Consider the following 21,659-nt stretch of genomic DNA (forward strand, 5'->3'; position numbering starts at 1 on the left):
TGTGGTTCAAACAACCCATCAGTGTATGGTTGGTAGGCACTGACAAAAACATAAAAGCCTGGGATGGTTGGGTGAATGTCTGGGATCTGTGAAGAAGGAGCCATTTTTTGAGCCTGTTTCTGTGGATTGGCAGCTGTCTGGCTCCATCTCCACTTCATCCTGCTTTTGAGTGTTCAATAAATCAGTGTGCGGTATTGAAGGAGACATTGTTTTCTGTAAAGTGTGAAGAGGAAGGAGAAGTACTTAAAAGCTGCTGGAAAAAAACCAACCCACTGTTCTCATACTGCATCTGTCAGCAGTGGTTAAAGCAAGCAGACTTAGTCCTTGTATTTTCTGGTTTCATATTCCCCTCCTCAAATATGAGCCAAGTCTTATGATGAGAGTCAGGAAACTGGTGTTTTGTACTCCTTCAGGATTGAACATCTTTGAGCAAGGAGTCAAACAGGCCTCATTTTGCCATTTTTGTTATAGCAGCCATGATGTGATTGAAGTTTCGGTTTTGGGTTTTTTTGTTTGGTTGGTTTTTTTGGTTTTTTGTTTGGTTGTTTTTTTTTTTAATTAATCTAATGCCCTTGCTTAATTTTCCTGTTGTGATGTTCTTTTGGAGTTGTGGTGAAGGTGCTGTATTTCTTTGCTGTTGCCCTTGGAACTGCTGTCAGATTCATGGTGTTTGCTCCAGAGTACAAAACCAACAGGAGTCAGGAGATGTTTGAGTGTATGGAGCAGGTGGAAGAGCTGAGGACTCACAGGTAGCCAATACAGAGAAAAGGAGGAGCTGCAATATTTTTGAGAATGAGAGTTGTTCCTGTGGCCCCTAGAGAGATGTAGGGAGGCCTTGGCTCATATGGCTGTGAGTGTAAATGCCCAAAGCTGTTGGCCCCAGCACAAGTAGACAAGATTAGAGGAAGTTCTCCCTGCCTTCTTGCAAGTTATCTACAACGCTTAAATGCAGAAGAAAAAAAACAGGAGAAGATGCCTTTTCCCCTCTTCTTTGTTTCGATCCCTGTCATGAGGAAATAAAGCTTTGGTCTGATTGCAGTGTCAAATGTTTGGTCTGACTGCAGTGTCAAATGTTGATGTGAACATGTTTTTGTATGTACCCACCTTTACATATCTGTTCAATGTTCTGTGTGGTGAAGTGTATTGCTCTTGCTACTACCGAGGGATAAAAAAATCAAGAAGGGGCTTCTTGTGTAACATGATAAAGCTGCAGAAGTGATTCTGCTTTAGGACACAAATGAGGTTTGAACTATGGCAAACCTATGCTGGCAGGCATGTGGCTGAGTGCATGAATGTCTTCCTGTGTCTTCAACTCTCCTGTTTCTCTGTTTTTCAGACTTACTTTTTTTTGTTGTGTTCTTCCTCAACCAGGACCGGTCCCTTTGATTTTTCTGTAAAGTTACTGACTCACCTATGGGAACTCTAAAACAACCAATTTATTCCCTTCCTAGCACTTGTAAGAATACTTTTGAATTAACTTTATGATCACCTGTGGGCAAGCAGGATGTTTGCTGAATTCTGGATTTGCTTTAATACTGCGCATGCTACTAAAATGGTCCTTTAAGCTTACTCTGCTATTTCCCATCTGACATTATGGGAAAGTGTTTTTCTTCTGCTTTGGGCAGCTCCAGATGGAGGAGCTCAAATATAACCCTCTCCTGTCCTCATTCATGTCATGGCAGTGGTGTCCCCTGGCCCTGACATGCTGGGCTGCAGAGGTTCTCTCACAGCTGATGCTGCAGCATGCACAGCAGCTCCTTGCTCCTTGTCTGCACCCCAAGGACGTTTAGGAAGGAGGGTCATGGGCTTTGTGGCTTGTCCTGGCAGGAATGCTGCAGGTTGAGCTCCCTGCAGTAGCTCTGAGGGGCCGAATCCACGGGGGTTTGCCTGTTCCACGGCTTGTGCATGGTTTGTTCTCCTTCCACGTGGTCGAGTTGAAAGTTCAGGCTGGGCCTGAAGATCATGTATTAGAAACTATGTTTGCAGAGTAAGTCTGTTAATTGCAATAAGGGTGTTTCCAAAGCTTGAAGTGATGGGGAAAACACCAGGCTTTCCAAACAAAACAAAAGGAAGTCCAGGGTCCTTTCTGGAAGTTTGCTAGGATATTCTTAGTAAAGTTATACAATGGCAAAATGAAGGTATTGCATTTCAGATGACCTCACAGAGAAAATTTTCACTCTATTTGTTATCTTTACACAAAAAAAAATATCCACCTGAAGCTAAATCTGTGTATTCTTAAATAGGATCCTGGTGCACCTCTGAGATCCATGCAAGTCCCCAAGGGTGTCAAGGTGATCTTCAAGGTTCATTGTTTTCCTTACACCCTTGTTCCCATGGGGAAGAGGCCCCTAGGGCTTGTTGCCCACCCCAGTGTTGACATGTAGCTCTTGCCTGAACAGATGAAGTTTTGTAGTGCATGGAATTGCAGACATCTTCTAAATTGCTCTTCGTTTTCAGAAAAACATTGGCCATCAGTCTGCCCAGCTGACCTGAGTCAGCAGAATAATTATGCATATACTTAAAATAAATTTCATGCTTAGGTTTCTGCTGAGTCAGGGCCTTGTAAGTGGATCCATAGCTGCTAGAAGCTGTTGATGCTATATTGAATCAAGAGAGTCAGCAGCTGTGGCTCTGCATGTAACTGTTTGGGTAGGTTAACAAAATGCATGATTTTTAAAAAAAAATGATCAAGTGATTAAATTAAAATATATCTGAATGTATGTGTAAAATCTGGAGTGCATGTTTGGTCTATTTTCAGTATTTCAGCTTGGCTATTAATGAATAAATAGACAGGTTTCCTTTCTGCCCATAACATGACTGGTAGGTTTCGTTTGCAGGTTCTTCATGTCACAGTCTGTGTGAGTTTTGAGGAAAATGTTTAAATCCAAGTGGATATGTAAAAAGATGTTGGATGTAATACTCCCACTAATATAACACATGTTAATAAGAAAACTGAGTTTTATCTGCAAGATACATAGAAGTTTCTGCAGAATTCCCATAACATTGAGTACAACATTTCTTCTTGTATCCCATCAATGCTGAGTATCCAAATTGATAGTCTCTCCTTTTGAGTATGCAGCAGTTTTGGAAAGTATCCTGTGATTCTAATGAAATTCAGTGACTAGAACATGATTTTTAATTTACTGTACATGATTATTAATTTCCTGTAATACTGCCAAAAGTGCTTTTTTTTCTCCTTCTGGTTAGGAAAGATGACCTGTTTTTGTTTTAGAGCCTTTTCAGCTATTTTTGTGTTATCCTCTGGTCTTAGTAAAATTGTTACACTGCTCTTAAGGATGGTTGTGCAAAGCCTGTCACTCTAAACTAAAAAGCATAAAGCTCTTCAATGCAATTATAACTGAAAAATGTCTCAGTTCTTAAAGCAAGCGCTGACCTTCTCATTCAAGTACTTTGTACTCTTTCTGTACATGGCACTTGCCCCATCTGGAGTGGCAGGCTGGGGAGGGAGAATCCCTGGACAGAGCCTTCCTCCCCCAGGAGGGAGCCTCATTCTTCTAAATTGATCAAGTGTGGCACCATGACTGGAGAGCCAAAACTCTGGAGTCAATAAGATGCGGCTCAGAAGGAGGGAAGCTAATGAGCAAATTATCCTTATCTGTTGCAGGAAAAAAAATCCTGTGTGGATGAGACCATGGTGCCTTCAGGGTTTTTTGGTGTGTTTTGATGTTTTGGGGATTTTTTCCCTGCCAGCTTATAATGTGAGCTCTCCTTTACAAAAATGCAGTGAAGACATGTTGCTAAATCAGTGACTGAAGACATTTCTTCAATTTACTTTGGTTCCTTGAGTTTTGAAGGCCTCTTGATAGTTCCCCTCTTTTTGATAGCAAGCCAATTTTATTACAAAATTTTATTATATAAACTTTTTAATTAAAATACACATACCATAGTTAATCTTTTTGATGTTCTTCCACATTGCATCAGCAATTAGGTTTTCATTTAACTAACAATCTGTTAGTGTAATTGCAGTAGAGAACATCAAAAAGTGCTGTGGTTACTCACGCAGTGCTTGCCCAGAGCTCTGCAGGTATGAGTTCCCTCTTCCCTGCAATGGGATGAGCTTTGTGCCACTTGACCAGGGTCTGGTTATCCATGTGGTTCACTTTCTCTGAAGCACAGGTTTACATGTTCTCGGTGAAGAGCCTAAACTGGTTTAAGTATCGTAAAATAAAACTGTGTGGTAAATAACCTGGGGTTTAATTTGCAGCAGCTCACCGGGATGCAAAACTGATGCATTTGTCTTTGCCAGCAGTGGAAGAAGTCAAAATAGTATAGTCCAAACTGCTCACTCTCTTGTCTTGGCACTTATGATAATGTCTAAACTCTAGGAATGCTGGAATACCAGTTTGACTTTTTTTATTTTCCTTTCTGTGTCAATTTTGTGTCCTGCAATTTCTCACCATGCGCACCTGCCTGACAGCTGAGGCTCTGGGTAAGTCTGTGCCATGCTGTGACCCTGGTGGCTGGTTATTGTAGCCCTTGCTGTGGCCTCTTTATGGTGTCTGGTCTCCACTAACTGCCTAGACTTTAATTTCTAATGCAACTAAAATATTGCCTAATCTTAATGAACAAATGATCTTTTGATTTATTTTCTTTTGGCATCTAATTGGAACACTGTAAAAGAAGAAAACCTCTGGTTTATTTTAGAAAGGGATTAACATGGACAGATAAATCTTGTCACAGCTGGGAGAGAAGTTAAATGGAATAGACATGTCATCAAGGTGATCAAGTAATTGAGTATCTGGTTGTTAATATGACTTTTAAAGTCTAGAGCCTAAAGTCCTTAATGTTGGTCTTTGTAACCTGTGATCCAAATTCCCTTTTTTCTGAAAATCGCATGCATCTTTCTTACCCGATAGATAAGAAATCACTATATTTAATTCATGCTCGGGAAAGGGTTGGAATTCAGCATCACAATTGTCTCCTGTTGCCTGATCACATCTCAAATATGTTTAAATCGGGTTGCTGTTTCAGCTGTTTTGCATATTTAAAGTAGCTGCCTTGAGATTGTGAATGAAGCATGGGGTTTCTGAATCTGAGCAAAGTACTCATACCTGCACTTGTAAGTGTAGTGTGATGTAGGTGTTGCCTTTGGGAGAAGCCTGGGTTGATTAAATCAGCAAGCTCTCAAACAAGACGCCTCCACTCCTGGAGCTGGGCCTTGTTGAGCCTGCTGCTTGTCCCCATTTTTGAAACCACACATTGTGGTTTTCCTGGTTTGTAATTCAATCTAGAAATGTTATTTGGCAACTTGTAGCTTTTCCGTTAAGGCAAAACTTTGCACTTTTGAACATGAGCAGCTGACTCATATCTCCAGTAGCCGACAGAAAGACTCGGATTTGATTTCTGAAGGAGTCTGAGGTTAATCCCAGTCATGAGGTTTTTCACCTTTCCATAAATGATGGCAGAATTCTTCTGTTCTCAGCACTGTATTAGTTAATTTGTTGGCTTTACTGTGCAGAACTTAAAGGAGGTGTTCATTCTGGCAGCTGGAGCAGGTGTGCTCTTGTAAAGAAGGTGGTTTGGGAATGACTGACTTTGGCTTGTACAAGTAGAGGTGTACTCAGCATTACCTCACACCATGTAAATTCTGCCGCTCTGTCAAAGTGTCCAATATTGAATATTCAAGTTCTGTGCAGATGCTTAAAAAAGTGGAAGGGAACAGTCTTTACATGAAGACATGGAAAATAGTAATTTCACCAATATTTGCTGCATTGCATTGTCAATAATGGCATTAAAATTTAGCAGTCCAACTTGCACATAGAGAATTTAAAAATTGTTCTATTTGGGTGTTGCTGAGAGTTTTGCTAGTTTAAATTGTCTTACAAAATGTAGGCATGAAACTGGGTTGAAAATTAGATTTGCCTTTTCCTTTTTCCCTAATATTTTTCCTTCATTAAAGTTCTTTTTGTACAATAGTTTTTTTAGAAATTGCATGAGGCTTTCAGCCAGAATTCACATAAAACACTGTAAAATGCAAGTTCTGTTGCATGTTGGTCCTTTAAAGCCCTTGCATGTTGTGATAATGATGTAAAGCACCTGCTGTGAGGGTAGCATATTGAGACTGTCCTTGAAGTAGCAGCAGAGCCATGTTACTTTTGATAAGAAGCAGTTCAGCTCCCTGCATATGATTAGCTGTCACTTGCCTGTGTCCAGACACAGGTCACCAGGCTGTTGGAGCATGGTGTTGTTGGAGAATTCAGTCCACAACTTCTGGTCTTGCATTTCTGCTCCTCTCTCCACTTTGAGAAAGGCTGGATTTGAATTCCTCCTCAGTGTTCAAGTTGTTGACTTGTTCTTCTGGGTGCAGCGGGATATGCTCTTCAGAACCATCCCTCCCTCCCGTTCGTGTCAGGCTGGTTGCAGACCAGCAACCTGTGCCTACATTGGATGCTTTTGACCATTGCTGTCGCTGATTGCTGTGGTGGGTCACTCAAACCTGCCTGCAGCTGGGGTAGGAGTGTCCTTCCAGGTGCACTTTTACAGCTACTGCATGATAAGACTGTTCTGGAATTATCTTATATCATTGTGGTAGTTGTGTTGGTTGGAAGTGTTTTGGAATGCATAACCTAAAGGCCAGAGAATGTGGGCTGAAGGAAATAATCACTTGCTGGTGTTCCTTATGAAAGCGTGCCTTGTGACCACAACAAAAATACTGCAATCATCAAAAATACTGCCTTGGCCAGTTAACCTTCTCCTTGTCATTCAAGGGGGAAAAGAACTGCATTGCTCTCCAGTGGTCAATACTCCCTTCTGGGATAAGTAGCAGACTGAAATCAGTGGAGACCCAAGGTGTCTGAGGAGCAGAGGTGGTCAGCAGTTGGCCCTCACACCTTTGGTGTTCTCTGGGTGTAGAGTGCTGCTGTGGGATGTGCTCTGCTCTGCTTAGCAAAGGAAACTGGTTCAATTAAGCAGAGATCTCACCCCTCAATTTTCCTAAGCTGAGTGCAGCTGGCGATTCAGGGAGTGGGAAGAGCTATGCCTGCTCTCAAAAGACTGCTAGATTGATGTCTGCATTGTGGAGCTTTCAAAGGATGTTGATAAAGCTTTCCTCCTCCTAAAAGATGAGTTATGAGAAGTCACCAGGAAAGAGCTGTATTCATCTGTAAACATCTGGCTTCAGAGCCTCATCTGAATGATTCACCTAAGCATGTTTTCTGCTCTGGATTATACCTGAGAGCTTCTGTGTTTTCATAGACTGCCCAAATGCCCCTGAGCATAAAAATGTGTCTGTGAAAATGCTGGTGAGAACTGGTGTGTTTGTTACTGTACTGACTCACTGGAAGTAATAAAATGGGAATTTTGTAGAGGTACAGAGGAAGTTGGAGAATGGTGCAGTTTTACACATGCTTTGACCAAAGGGTTAAAATACCAGCCTGAGCATTATCCTAACAACTTCATTCACTTGAGTGAATTACACAGGTGCAAGTGAGGTTTATTCTTGCCCCAGGTTTTGGCTGCTCTTGTTTCTCTGGTCCACAATGTCCTACTCTGAGGTCCACAGAAAGTACCAAAATTCACTATAATTGAACTCACTTTGTCAATGGTGTCCATTTGCTTTTTAAGTGTGTGTGTTCTTACTGCATAGGCAAATGCATTTAACAAGGATTTGTATTATGTGCATGATTATGATGGTGCAGCTGAATGTTTATAGCAGCTCTGCAGAGCTGAACTACTGAATGTTTGATTTAGTTTGCAGCTAATATATTTTACATTTGGTGCCTCCATGGTAGTGAGCCAGTATCTAGGCTTGAACAAGAGGTGGTTATTTTACCCACTGTAATTCCAGGCAGCACTCAAAAAGGGCCTGAGCAATGATGCAAGTTTCTGTTTCCTAAAGAAACAATTCCAGAGAAGTATGAAATGTTTAACCACTGCATCTGATGGCAGAATATGAGGGGGACTAAAATGTACAGAATGGTCTTGAAGCAGGAAGGCCCAGTTTGTCTCTTGAGTGTGACAGACAAAAAGGCACAGGACCTTCAGGGAGGTACCCAAAACTGTGCTATAGCTTGTATCTGGTAGATGCTGATTTTGATGGAGGGAGCAGAGAAACATTAGACTCTGTTCTTAAAGTTTATTTACTTCCAAAACAGTTTTACACCACATCAGAGCAGCCAGACTGATCTGCAGGATCAGACAGTGCTGAAAGTTTGGTACCAGGTGGCCTTGGTGGTGGCCGTGTCCATGTTGCACAGCATGTGATTCTTCCAGGATCCATTGCAGAGCTCTGCATGTGGGTGTCAGTGCATTTTATCTGGACTATGTCTAACTCTGTACAGAGGAGATTTGGATATATCCAGCCTGTAATTCCCCTAAGCCAGTGTGATTCTCTTTGCTTCCATTGCTGCTCTCTTTTCCTGCAGCTCTGGCTGTGTATCAGTGCAAGGAGGCTGATGGTTTTGCCTTGCTCTGGAGTATAAAGGAAAAACATGTAATATTAAGGCAAAGGTTTTTCCTTTGTAAGCCTGACACTCAGTCATCTGCATTGTGTGCTACACACATAAAGAGACTTTTTTCCTCTTGGTCCTAGCTTTAAATCCTCTGTACAGAAAAGTTATCACCCAAAAAATTGATTTTGGGTAGCTGTTTGTAACTCACCCACCATCTTTTCAGTGTTACCTTCCTGGTAGTTAAATTGCATGTGATGACATTTCTGGAAGATTTACAACAAATTTATACAACTGAGGTCCTTTAAAATATTTAGGTGTGTAAGCTGCATGAAAACATCTTGCAAAAGCAACCTTATTAGTTATAATATATCTAAGCAATAGCTCTTAATTCCTAGAGGAATATTTTTTGGCATGATGCAGTGTAAGCAGTCAGCACAGAATAAGGTACTTACTGTCACAGAAAGTTTTGGTATTATTAGTTGACTAATTAACATGGTGCAGCTTTTAAATTGGAAAACATTGGAATTTTATTATATCCATTGACATATATTGGACATATATGTCAAATATAACCTATAACCTATAACCTATGTTGAAAGGTTTGGTTTAGTTTGGACTCAGGAATGAAGAAAATGGTTTCAGCAGTTGGTTTGTGCAGAGTACTTGAACCCAGTGGTCAAATGATGATGTCCATAGTAGCATTTTGTGTAGGAGACTGATTGATTCCTTTAGTGGCTCCACAAAATTCTCACTAGGACCTTATTAAGCACAAATGCAAGAAGGAGGAGGAGTACATCTGGTCTAGTGATTTATACTCTCCCAGGCAGTAAGATGTTGGTTCTCAGTGAGGATGATGTGAAGAGTTTCTACAGCTAATGCTCTGATAAAGTCCTTATTTAAAATGCTGTCTTTGGCTTGTGAAACCTTTTGAATTGAGCTGGACTTCTATTCTGTGCAAACGGGGAAAAATAAATGCTTTGAAATGCTTGGTTTAATTGGGGGAGGGATATATCCTTACTAATCAGAATTAAAGAAAAATGCTGGTTGATACTTGAATTACAAAAGCACAATCCAGCAGCAGTGCTGGCTGAAAATAATGTTATCTTCTCTGGAGAGGCACAGTTTTGACAATATGTGCTCTTGATTGTTTCCTGCATACAGGACGGGGTGACATTCAGCCCCAGCTGGATAGTGCTTTACAAGATGTCAATGATAAGTACCTGCTGCTTGAGGAGACCGAGAAGCAAGCTGTCAGAAAGGCTCTGATCGAGGAGCGCGGTCGATTCTGTGCTTTCATCTCGATGCTGCGCCCTGTGATCGTAAGAGCTCTTCGTTTTCAGTCAGTACAATTCACAGATTAGATAAGTGGCCAGAAGCCTCTGAAGAGAGTATCTCATTATGTCTTGGAAATTAATTTCTAGAGCCAAAATCCAGCCTATATCTCTGTCTAGCAAGTGGTGAGAGTAGGGACCTTTCTTGTAGGCGTTTGGAGTAATTCAGCAATGGAATACACTGAATATCTTCAAGGTGACTGGTGGGTAAATGACGAGCACAAAGACTGAAGTCGGTTTGTGTTCTTTATGCATTCCAGCCTGAGACATTACAAATGCATTTTTTCCACTGCTTTTCTTCTTAACATCACATTTTAATAAAAATCCTCCTTACTCCTACTCCAGTGCTAGGACTGATAAATGTTTCAAGACCTCCCCTGTGTATATAATGACATTATCTGACAAATTGCAGGCTGCTTCCATGCAGTTTTCTGATAGCTCCTTTTCTTCTACATGACAGTTTTTCAGTTCATTGGAAAGGTTTGAGTAAATGTTCATTCTCTCAGGTAGTCTGAAGCCTGACAAGGAATTGTTCATGGCTTTGTGCAAGTGAGGCGCATTTCTGAAGGGTCACCAGCGTACTGGGAAAATGTTCCCAGTGCTTGTTTACAAAGAACATCAGTCTCAACAGAAAACCTCATAGTTAGAGAATTAGGAAAGTCATGGCTGAGCAGGAGGAGATGGATTCCAGACTCAGAGGACCTGGAAGAAACGGTAGCTAAGGAATTAATGTAGTAGTTTACAGTGCAGGAATCATCCTCTGAGTTAGCTGTTGATGTAATTTGAGCCAGAATCAATCACAGATGTATTAATGCTCTGTAGCTGTATAATGTCTTTAACTTAACTATCAAAAGCTATGAATTTAACCCCTGTTTACACCTAAGCTTAAAATTTTTAGGGCACATTCGTGAGTGTACATAGAACAGTTAGGTGTTTGTCAAGTGCAGCAAAACTGACATTTTTTCTGAAGATGTCACAAAAAGAAGGCTGAGGCTTTTTTATCTTGATGAGAGAAAAGATTTCTGGGCCTTAGAATTTATAGAAATCCTAAGTTAGTTACAAAACTCTAAATTAATATTTTCAACCTTTCATAGTTACTTAATGTGGAAAGAAAATGCAGCTCCACTGGGCATCCCCACAGTTAAGCAAAATGATAAAGGTCATATACTGTGTTACAGGTCTGATTTTTAAAACCAAGGCTGTGGTTAGCCTGCATTGTTTTTCTTTTCAGGAAGAAGAAATATCAATGCTAGGAGAAATAACCCATTTACAAACCATATCAGATGACCTGAAAAGTCTCACCATGGATCCACACAAATTGCCATCCTCAAGTGAACAGGTTAGCTCTTATTACCTGGAAAACATTTTATTTGTGGCTTACACCACTTTTTCTTTTGTGTTGTGAGGAATATTGACTACTAATGTTCAGTGGCTTAATGTGATGTTTTGTAGAAGCTTTGTGGCAGCAAGTTCATTTTTAACATGAGCAATTAAAAAAACACCATCTTTTTTGTTGTGAAAATTTGTTTTCAGGGGCTGAGTACCCCTAAAATATTTGGTGAGATCAGAGTGAAGTGGTAGCACTAACACTTTGAAGGGAATGAAGATGCCCCATTTCTGCTGAGAGTGTTTGAGAAATGAGTGTCATCTCCTTGCCCTACATTTGAGCATCCCTGTCTTTTTGTAGTCCCAAAATTTCTGGGGTTATGTATCTTGATGGAGTCTAACATGTAAGCATTTTTCCATGCTGTCCTTGAAATGCATAGGAAAATGTGTGTCATTAAATGAATCCAAATGGGACATTTTTCTGCAGCCCTGCTGTGTGAACTCAGTTTTGTTTGTTGTCATACTTCATAATCACCTTATCATTGACCTAGAAGTGTAAAGCTCTGTTGTGGCTGAATACTGAATCTTCAGTTAATTGTTTAAAATGTTACAGTACTTCAACTCAAAGGCTGTAATAATTTTTTAAGTCAAACCAAGCAAAACAAAAGAAACAAAAACCAGAAAAGCTTCCTTAATGCCAAAAATAAATCTCCAATTTACTTTTTTTAAAAGTTTTTTCCATTCAGATCTGAACTTTCTTTCTATGGTGGCAGCATTAGTGTTTAAGTATGGTAGTACAAAGAAAGCCGAGGATGAAACCAACTCTCCTGTGTGGTACAGGAATTTAGGAAGAGAACTGAGACTCAGTTGGCACTGAAAGTTTGTAGTAGGGATGAATGTTGTATGACAAGCAGATGCTTTATTTAATAGGCCAAAAATTTTCCACATCCTTGATGCTATTGATTATCTTCCATCAGGTAATTTTAGATTTGAAAGGTTCTGATTACAGCTGGTCTTACCAGACTCCTCCATCCTCTCCCAGTACTACCATGTCCAGAAAATCTAGTGTTTGCAGGTAAGTCAATTGGTAATATTTATTTTTAACATTTTTGGGGGCAAAGGGAGGCAAGTTCAGACTGTGAAATGGATTTGTACACATTCTTAAATCTTAAGTAACAAGTCTTACTGAAACAGTCCCTCATGGTCTTTACTCACTTAAGTGTGTGCTGGGGATATTAAAAAGGATGGACATGACTGAACAGCTTTTGAACTCAACACAACTTGAAGATACTTTTGATTCAGTTCTCTTGAATCCATATTGGATCAAAGAGCAGACTGTACTGATCTAAACTCTGAGATTGTCCATTCATAATTTCCTTTTCTGTTTTTCATGTGATGACTTTTTAGATTATTCTAAGTAGCTGTTACTAATCAGTAAGTTAAACTGTTTGAAAAGGGAAAGAACATCCTTGACAATTGCCCTATCAGTCTGGTAGATGGAAATGCTTTTTTGATACAAGTTTTTTGACTGTTTAATGCTGTCTAATGCTGTCCTGAAATATGTTGAAACACTGGATTCTGTCTATGCTTTCTCTGTAAAAACTGTTTTCTCTCATGAAACAGTTTATTAGCATGTTGCCCCCATATCCTGGTGTCTACATTTACTCTTTCCTTTTACTGAAAAGGAAGTTACCCTGTTGTGTATTCTGCTCAACACCTCTCTAGCTGCTCTCAAATGATTACCTTTCAGTTTGCTTTATGAACTGTGTACTACAGGTTCCCTGTGTATGAGCAAAGCTACCTACGGCATGTCAGAGCAAGTGAACACAACTTCTATGTACCTACTTGTCTCTGCATGCAGATATATATAAAAAAAAAGTCAGTACTTTTATATATATATATGTGAAAACGTGCATATTTAGAGCAATGAGCACAGGCTTAAAGATGCAATATCCTGAAGCTATAAAAGAAAATGGCAAAAAAACCCACAAAAATTCATCATCTCTTCCTAATCAATTTCATCTTCTTGTACGGTAAAACCTGTATGGCACAGACTGATGTGTGTGGGTAAAATAAAGCAGAGCTCCTCTTCCTCTGCTCCAAGCTGACTTGCACATCTTCTTTGTACGTGGCATTGGTGTACAGGAGGGGCAGGCCACACCTGTGTATCCTTTAGAGCCATCCCTAAGGCCAGGCTCCTGCCAATGGAGCAGGAAGCCCCATCAGGTTGGTCCATCCTGTTCGTCCTGCTCAGCCACCCCAGCAGGAGATTCTGAAAGCTCCCACGTTGTGGCTGGCATGTCCTTACTGTCGTGCATGGATTCTGAGGATTAAAAATCAATCTCTTTGAAAAATCACTTTGGTTTGTTTTCATGGATATTAACTTGGGGGCTTAATTCTCTGGTTGTCCTTGTTACTAACTAAAGCTCCATACCCAGTGGCTTGGCTTTACTCCATGTGCTGTCACGTGTTTTATTTGGTAGGAAGCCTTCAAGTGAGCAAAACGTGTCCCAGGTACTCTGAAGCATCACTTCAGAGTTTGGTGATGCTTTCAAAAGTCTCACACATTGTCCTGTTGGCTATCTTACAGCAGCATGCCTAGAGACAGACTTAGATGAACTCCAATGTCTTTGGTCCCCCTGCTAGAAATCCTGTTGAAAATTTGGGCCAAATGTAAGTCAGAAATAGGAGAGAACCATCAGCAGGCACTTTCTGAGCAAGTGCTGTACAAATCCCAGGGAGGGCATATAGCAATTCCTTCATCCTTAACCTGAATTTGAAGTCTGAGTGATTAGGATTTGATCATTGAATAACACTCAAGATAAAATGCCATTTTCTCTCTGGTCGCCAGGGATACTGCAGCTGCTTATGGTTCTTTACTGATATATATGTGCATATATATATATATTTAATTTTTCAACATTTTTCTTTTCCGGTTTATGCTGCCTGTTGCTAGAGACATGTGGAATGTTAATTGTACTGTATATGGGTCTCTCCCCACCCCGCCCTTGTGTCTTTTCCTCTCCCCTTTCCTTTCTCTGTTCCTTTTGTCTCTCACAGCAGTCTGAACAGCGTTAACAGTAGTGATTCCCGGTCCAGTGGCTCGCACTCGCACTCACCTAGTTCACACTATCGCTATCGCAGCTCCAATCTGCCTCAGCAGGCACCCATGAGGCTGTCCAGTGTGTCCTCCCATGATTCTGGATTCATGTCCCAGGATGCTTTCCAGTCCAAATCGCCATCCCCCATGCCACCAGAAGCACCTAACCAGGTACGTGCAAGCATGAGAACAAAAACCTGAGTGTGAGCTGTACTCTGTAACTTAGCTCACCTTCCAGAAAAAGGATCTGATGTGGTTTTGGGGTACCTTGGAGTCAGTTTAAACATTGAGGGTAAGGGTTGTCTCAGTGCATTTCATTTATCCAAAAGTTGGGCCTCTAGCTAGAGTGATTTATGCTGCTTTTACATAAAAAGGATGAGTTGCTCTTGGGCAATACAGTTTTCCCTCTGTTCCTTGAGGGAGCCTAGATGCCTGACTTTGAGATAAATACAGACTTAGAGATAAATACAGAGGACAAAGAGCAAGAAGTCCCACCTTATAGGAGGGAATAATACTCACCTTACCCATTGAGGTTACAGTTAATATCCTGCACAGGTTGCAAGTGTTTTATAACTGGTGGCTTTTTGCTGTTTAATGGGCAAATACTGATGCCAGAACATCCTTTTGACATAGCACTAATACTGGTGGCTTTGGCATTAGAGAGACTTCTTTTATTCCTCCTCTTCAAAGGGTCTGGAATACTCTAAATGCTACCAGCATTATCATACAGAATTGGTTTTGCCCTTTTTTTATGACACCCATTTCTGTGGATAGGCTTGAATTTTGGACTCTCAGTTGAGCACCTTGCAGAAATAAGGTTTCTGCATGAAAATGGCAGGCATTATTAATTCTTTATGGAACTCATAAGAAATGAGTGTTTGTGTAGTCATATATAATGACATCCTGAAGCCAGTCAGACAAAGAGGATTTCAATACAAATATAAGCAAACTTTCACTGAGCATTTTTGGGTCTGCAGAAGGAAGCTGCTACTCTCTTTGTTCATTCCTCTAAAAACTCAGTGGCCATCTGCAGGCGAAGGTTTGCAATGCTCCATGGCCTGTATCTTTCAACACCTGAATTCTCTTTGCTGCTTTTTTTTTTTTTTAAGAAATCACACAGCAACTGTAACATTTTTAAACAAGCCTAAATTGCCTGCTCACATTATAAATACCATTGAAATTCTTAGCTACAAAGTGAAAAGGATCTAATGTCCTGTTGTTGCATATTACGTACTTTAATGCACCCTCAGGTCACTGGAGAAAATTGTCTTTTACTTCAAAAATGTAGTTGCACTCCTTTTTACATGTTGGGGAGTAGGTAGTTTTGTAGGCATGGTTGGAGAGTGTTAATGCTCATAGTCAGCAAGTATTAGTAGTTATCAAGTGTCACCTGCCCATGTAAACAACCCTAGACCACCTTTGATAGCACAAAGACCCTTGCCTTTTGCAGAGCATTTAGTAAGTAGTACCTTTAGAGAAATTTTTTAAGGATCATCCAAAAAACCATTGGTTATTTAGGCTTGGAACACATTCTCAAGGGAAGCTCAATAGTTTTTAAATGTATTTCCTTCTTTCATTTTAATAGAAATGATTTCTTTTCAAATGATACCTCTTCTGTCCCCAGTCTGGACACATCAGCTTTTTTTTTATAGATGACATCCTGAAGAACTTTGTGCACACTAATAAAATGAATGTTTTGTTTAGATTGGCTATGGCTAACCTAAGTGAAATGCAAAAAAGTAAATGAGCAATAATAAAGTAAACTGGAATAGTAACAAGGTAAGGAAGTTGACTTTTAAGATACATACATCAGTTACACATGCTAGCATCATCTTTGGTTTTCATAGTATCCACTGCACCTACATAAAAGGGCAGTAATCCACATGATGATGCTGTGTTTGCAGACAAGGATGCAATTGCTCTTAGCATGAAAAAAACCAACACCTCTCTTTGCAAATTCCCCTGTTAAGCAGAGGAGAGAACTTACGCTGGTATCAGGTGGCAGAACATCCTGGAAGTCAATGGGCGTCACACTGATTTACACCAGCTAAGTTCATATGCTTTCACTTCATTTTAGAAACTTTCCATAAGGTTGCAAACTGATCCAAGCATCACTTGAGCTTTTCATGAGCTGTAGAAGGCTGCAGCAGTGTGACAAGTGTAGTGTGTTGGTATAACAAATAGGTATGTGCTCTGTATGTCTCTGGTTCTGTTTACCTTTACGCAGAGGAAAAGGTAACAGATCATTGCCTGGCCGCTTCATCTTTGCTTAAGTGTCTTGCTTTGTATGTTCAGCACTAAGTAAATTGTGTGTGTTGTGCTGACAGATAACTGTGACTGTGAGCTGAGCAGAAGCTGTTCAGTGGGCAGCGTTACCCTGTGTTGTGTGTCTCTAACCAACTGACAGATCTCCCTGTGGGGCTGTGCTTGGAGCATCCGTGCTGGGTGGGAGGGGGCTGCTGCTCTGTCTCAAACACTGATGACATTGTTTCTGGTAGTGACACTGAGAAGGCAGAAAAGCAAGCTTTGTAACCAACAAAGGAAATTAAAAGCTGTATATCTTGTGCAGGTGAACGCTGATATTTGCTAGCTACACACTGTGGCATATGTTGGATCAACAAAGCCCTTTTTATTTTAATAATGAGTTTTAGAAAAAAAAAGTATAAGGGGGCCATGTAAAATTCCCATATTATAGAAATGTGAATATATGAGTTATGTGAAGCTGTTATGTATAAAAGCTTGCCTGTATTTTAGACAGGCCAGTGTCACTGAAAACTAAACTGAATTTCCTCAAAATCACAGATGGGGGGTAGGGAGTTGATGGGAATCTCAAATAAAGAGTAGCTGGAGATTGAAACAAGACAGACAGAGGAGAGATGGCTGACAAAATGAAGATTGCTTTCCAGCCTGTAGTTGTTAGTAAGAGTAGTAAGTCTTTGCCGTTATCACACTTCGCATAGAAGATAGGAAAAAGAGCAATTATAAAAACAGACTGCTCTTTCACTGGTGTCTGAGGATCACCTTTCTGCATCATCGCTGAGAGTAAAAGTGTTAGCCTGTAGCACTTGGGTGTACGTGTGGGAAGGTCACTGTAAAAGGCTTTAATAATAATTATTAAAGGGGTGCATTTGGATGTAGCTGAACAGCTGGAAAAGCATCACAGGTCTCTTTCTTGAGTGAAGCAGTTTCTTTAAATGCCAGGTGTAAGGTCAGTCATGGCCAGCATTGGCCATGACACACATCGACCTCGTAAAAAGCTCTTCTGACAGACCTGCTGGAAGCAGAGAGTGGCTCTTGGAAGGACATTGGATGTGGCTGGTGCTGCTAAACCCACACATTGGCCTGTGTGGTAGGCAGACTGAGGCCTGGGAGTATCTGTGATGACATGATGTGATAGTAGTATAGTGATGTCTGATTCTGGGAATGATAATAGTAGGATCCACTAGATTTGAAGTGAACATGAGAGGGGAATCAGTTATACAGTTGGATTTTACAGGCTGCTTGTCACTTCATGGAGATGAAAGCAAAGGGAGTGAAAGAAGCAGGTGAAGATAAAAATGTTGATGAGCTGTCAACAGAGAGATAAGTCTTTATTATTAGAATGCTCTGGAAAGCACTTTCCCTAAACAATGGAGTAGAGGGAAACTGAATGTGAAGTTGTTTCTGCACGTACAGGTTATAAAGTTGGAAAGAGACTGCTTTTAGTTAGATTCCATTGCTTGAAATAGCTGCAAGTTAAAATAGGGGAAATACATTGTTACAGCTATTCAGTTTTCCATTTAAATTAAGAAATGCTTCCAAATCAGATCTTAAAAAAACCTCCAAAACAGAACAAAAAAACCCACCAAAAGCAAACAAGTGAAACAAAAAACATAAATCAAGTCCAAACTGAAACATATCTGTAAGTTATCACCAGATATTGTTTCTCCTAAAATTCCTTTTCTAAGTTGCTTTGTAATAGTTTGTCCCTCACTAGAAAGAAGTGTCAGTAGAGGCAGATTCCTGGAAATTACACAAATTGAGGAGGTGACCTTGAGTCAGTATCCAGGGTTTTCTAAAAGTAGCTGAGACCATCTTCCACTGATTCTAGAGGGACATTGGACCACGCTCATCATTAGGATTTGGTCTCCTGGGAGACTCTTGTCCAGGAAGCTCTTGTCCAGGAAGCTCCATCTTCTATCTGAGAAAGGGAGAGGGTTAAGAAAGCAATGCTCTATATGAATAGCACTGAATAGCAAACAAAGGCTACAAATAATCAAAGATAACCATGGTCCTTTTATAGGTTAGTCTGACAGCAGATGGAAAATGTAATTGTACTGTCCAGTAGCTCAAAAAATCTTTGTTTTTATATCCCTGTTGGCATACCACACCAAACAGCAGGACACTGTCCAAGAACAAGCCATGGCTCATCTGAGGGACCAGACACCAAGCTACACTTGTACAAATGTACATTTGGGGCACTGCTTGTCACTGCAGAGCATAGTTTTAGCTTTATACTGTTAATTTTAAACTTTTTCTCAGAAGAGATGGTTTTAGAACAGAGAAGAACTGTCATTATCACAGCTGTGGAAAAAAAGTAGCTAAAGTGGAAGAACTAATTTTAAAAATTATTCAAATGAAACAGACATTTTAAAAAAGGAATCTACTAAAACAAGGTGAAGAAATCTGATAGTCAAATTTCTCACACCATGGGGTGGGGAGTAGAAATTGCTCTGTCCTGTGTGTGTGCTCCCAGGAGAGGGTGTGCCAAGGCTTGTGCATCTAGAACAAGCACTCCAAAGTCTGGACATTATTTGACCAAGCAGTTTCTGTGCAGTTGCTGTTTCCAGTCCTTTGTATACTTTATGCTAAGAAGGGAGGTCTGTGCTTCCCACACCCAGGTGCAGCCATTCAGGACTACCTCTGCAGTCTGATCCTTTGACCTGCTCCAGTCATGTTTTCCTTATGCTTTTCCTTCAGCAGTTCAGTATTCTTCTGCCTCCCTCTCCTTTGGAATCCTTTTTTAGCAAGACCAGAGATTCCCTTTCTCTGTGCCTTGCAGGTTTCTGAAGACGAGGAGACTCTGTTTCTGTACCACCACCTCTTGCATTTCTGTCAGCTTCCAGGATGTTTTCCCCATGGCATCTTGGTTCAGCCTCTGTCTAGCTTTTCTTGCTGAAAAGGAACAGACTGAATTAGTGAGAGAGTCCTTTTTGTCATCTTTTTTTTCACTTTGGAGGAGTCATTTTATTGCAAAAATAAGTTCACCAATTATGTTTTCCCCCTATACTTTGCATCTTCAGAATCTGCATTTTTGACCTTTTTAATGCATCTTTGTTGGTAATAAACTTCATCTGTGAGCTCTCTCTACCATTACTTGACATAACCTAGTGAAATTTCTGTCTTGTAGACACAAATAGTGTATTAGATGTAAACTCCAAAGTTCTTACTTGTCACCCTTGTGGCATCTATAGAAAACATACTATCATGGGAGATGCCATGCTTGGAGCTCAGGACCCTTCACTGTCTCTCCTGCCATGTGCAGAGTATGCAGACACAAAAGGGTCATTCAGGCCATAAGTGGGAGGTTTCAGAAAGTATTTTCTGTAATTGCATTTTTCTGTCTGTTTTTTTCCTGGCTAAACCATAACAGTAGTGTGAGTATTCTCAGGAGGCTTTTGCTGAGGTTCCTGTCAGGCAGAACTCTGGAGTTTAGTGTAAAAGCTAGTTTTCTAGAAAGTATTTTTCCCTAGGGATAGAGGCAATAGTCTCATCTGCATATAGTGCACCATGGTAATGACAGATGGCAGAGTCAACTGCAGCTCATTTTTTTCAGTATTCTTATTTTTAGAAGCTTTTCTCCAATAAAAGAAGCATTAAATCAAGAATGTGACAAGTTCCATTAAATATCATGCCATTGCATCATCAGGTATGCCACTTTCACTGGTGACCATAACAGCTGTGTGTCATTTGTTGCTTCCCTCTGATTGGACCTTCACCTCAACTCCTACTGCGCTTTGAATACAGGCCTTGTTAGCTGAACATACTTGTACCCTAACCACATTTGACAGGTCACCTGCAGACCATCTCATGCCAGCATAGGGTGGGATGAGTGTTATTTCTATAAAATACTCCATCACTCTACGTGCTTTTTAAAATTTTAACAGCCTTTGCAAAAATTTACTTAAATCACAGTTTTCCGGTAAACTCAAGATGCTGATACTGTGTTGACTTCTCAGCTACCCCAGCAATCTTCACTCATGGTGGCAGTGTTCCATTCTGGGAGACCTACATTTCCTTCTACCCAGGCATCTGGCTGTACATTACCCATCTGTAGCTCCTGGTGAGCAGTGAGACAACTTGTGGGTTTTAGGAGTAATTGCTCCTCTACAGTACCTGATATCCAGCTGTCCTTTTATTGCAGACTCACCCCAGGTATTACCTAAGGTTAACCTAAGGTGAAATTTTATTTCTGATGAGATTTCCCTTCCTCTTCAACATGTCATTCCTTGAAAGCTCTGTCTTTGCTACACAAACTGGATACAAGAGCATATTCTCTCTGCTGTCATAAAACACCGTAGATAGACTTGTTTCACAGGTCCTTGGCTACTAAAGGGTGAATTGGTCTTGCTAGTGTTGAATTTCTGAGAGTGAATAGAGCTCAGTAGTGCCCTGACAACTCCACCATATTCTTGACCATGTCCAGGTTCTCGGTTGGACCTGGACACACACCCCTACAGAGTGGGATGCCACTTCCAAGGGGGTTATGTGGAAGAGCATTATAGCTGGTAAAATGGTTCATGTGGTTATTCCCCTTAGCCTTTGAGTAGTTGAATTAGATGCAGTTGTAGAGGTCTGACAGCAGCAAAGGTACATAAAGGTGTGCACTGAAAATCGGAGAAGTTCCTAGGTAGGAGGAAAGTGTTTGATGTGCTCGGTGGACATTTTGTATCCTGCATTTTCCTTTACTTTCCATCCAAGCCCCTGGTATTTTCTGCCTCTGCTGTTAGGAGAAGGCAGGTGGCAAGCACAGGCCATCACTTCTGCACTCAGCAGAGTGCATGTACCTTCCTGCTGGCTGCTGGGCAGGAGGGTTGGAGTCAGAGTGCTTTTGGTGTATGCATCCTACCTGCAGAGGCACATGCATACAGGTCATGCACTTTGGAAACCTCCGGTTTTGGTAAGTATCACTTCTTTCTCTGTTCCATAATACTTGAATTCAGATGAGCTTTTCACAAGCACTTTTGCAGATCAGAATGTAAAAGAACTTGTAAATATAAGTGACATTTGCTACTCTATGCTTTAAATCTAATCTTGGTGTCTTCAAAGTACTGATGATCTGCTTTTCTGTATAAATCAGTTGTCTCAGTATATTGCATGTTTGGACTACAGGTGCCCTCAGCTTCTTGCTCTGAGCAGCAGCAGAATTGAGATGCTGAAATTGCAATGAGGAGTTGAGATTGCTGCCTCAATTCCCTCATTCCTAAGCAGTGTGGCAAGTTCTCGCATTAA

General features: G+C 40.7%; 1 protein-coding gene across 33 annotated transcripts in view; it reads left to right on the forward strand.

The window, feature by feature from the left end:
* MTSS1 (MTSS I-BAR domain containing 1) overlaps positions 1-21,659 on the forward strand; it is a 125,815-nt gene that overhangs the window by 95,844 nt on the left and 8,312 nt on the right. For 12 of the 33 annotated variants that reach the window (XM_086876194.1, XM_086877177.1, XM_086876718.1 and 9 more), the window contains 4 exons: positions 9,573-9,730; positions 10,974-11,081; positions 12,046-12,143; positions 14,129-14,339. In XM_086876194.1, the coding sequence (XP_086732320.1) occupies positions 9,573-9,730; positions 10,974-11,081; positions 12,046-12,143; positions 14,129-14,339 (575 nt within the window). Of the gene's footprint in view, positions 1-4,438; positions 4,451-9,572; positions 9,731-10,973; positions 11,082-12,045; positions 12,144-14,128; positions 14,340-21,659 lie in introns of all 33 variants that reach the window. The other 21 variants (XM_086876242.1, XM_086876958.1, XM_086877835.1 and 18 more) reach the window with 6 other exon arrangements.

The sequence above is a fragment of the Cyanistes caeruleus genome, chromosome 1 (genome assembly GCF_971803275.1).
Source record: "Cyanistes caeruleus chromosome 1, bCyaCae1.hap1.1, whole genome shotgun sequence".
In the NCBI taxonomy this organism is placed as follows: domain Eukaryota; kingdom Metazoa; phylum Chordata; class Aves; order Passeriformes; family Paridae; genus Cyanistes; species Cyanistes caeruleus.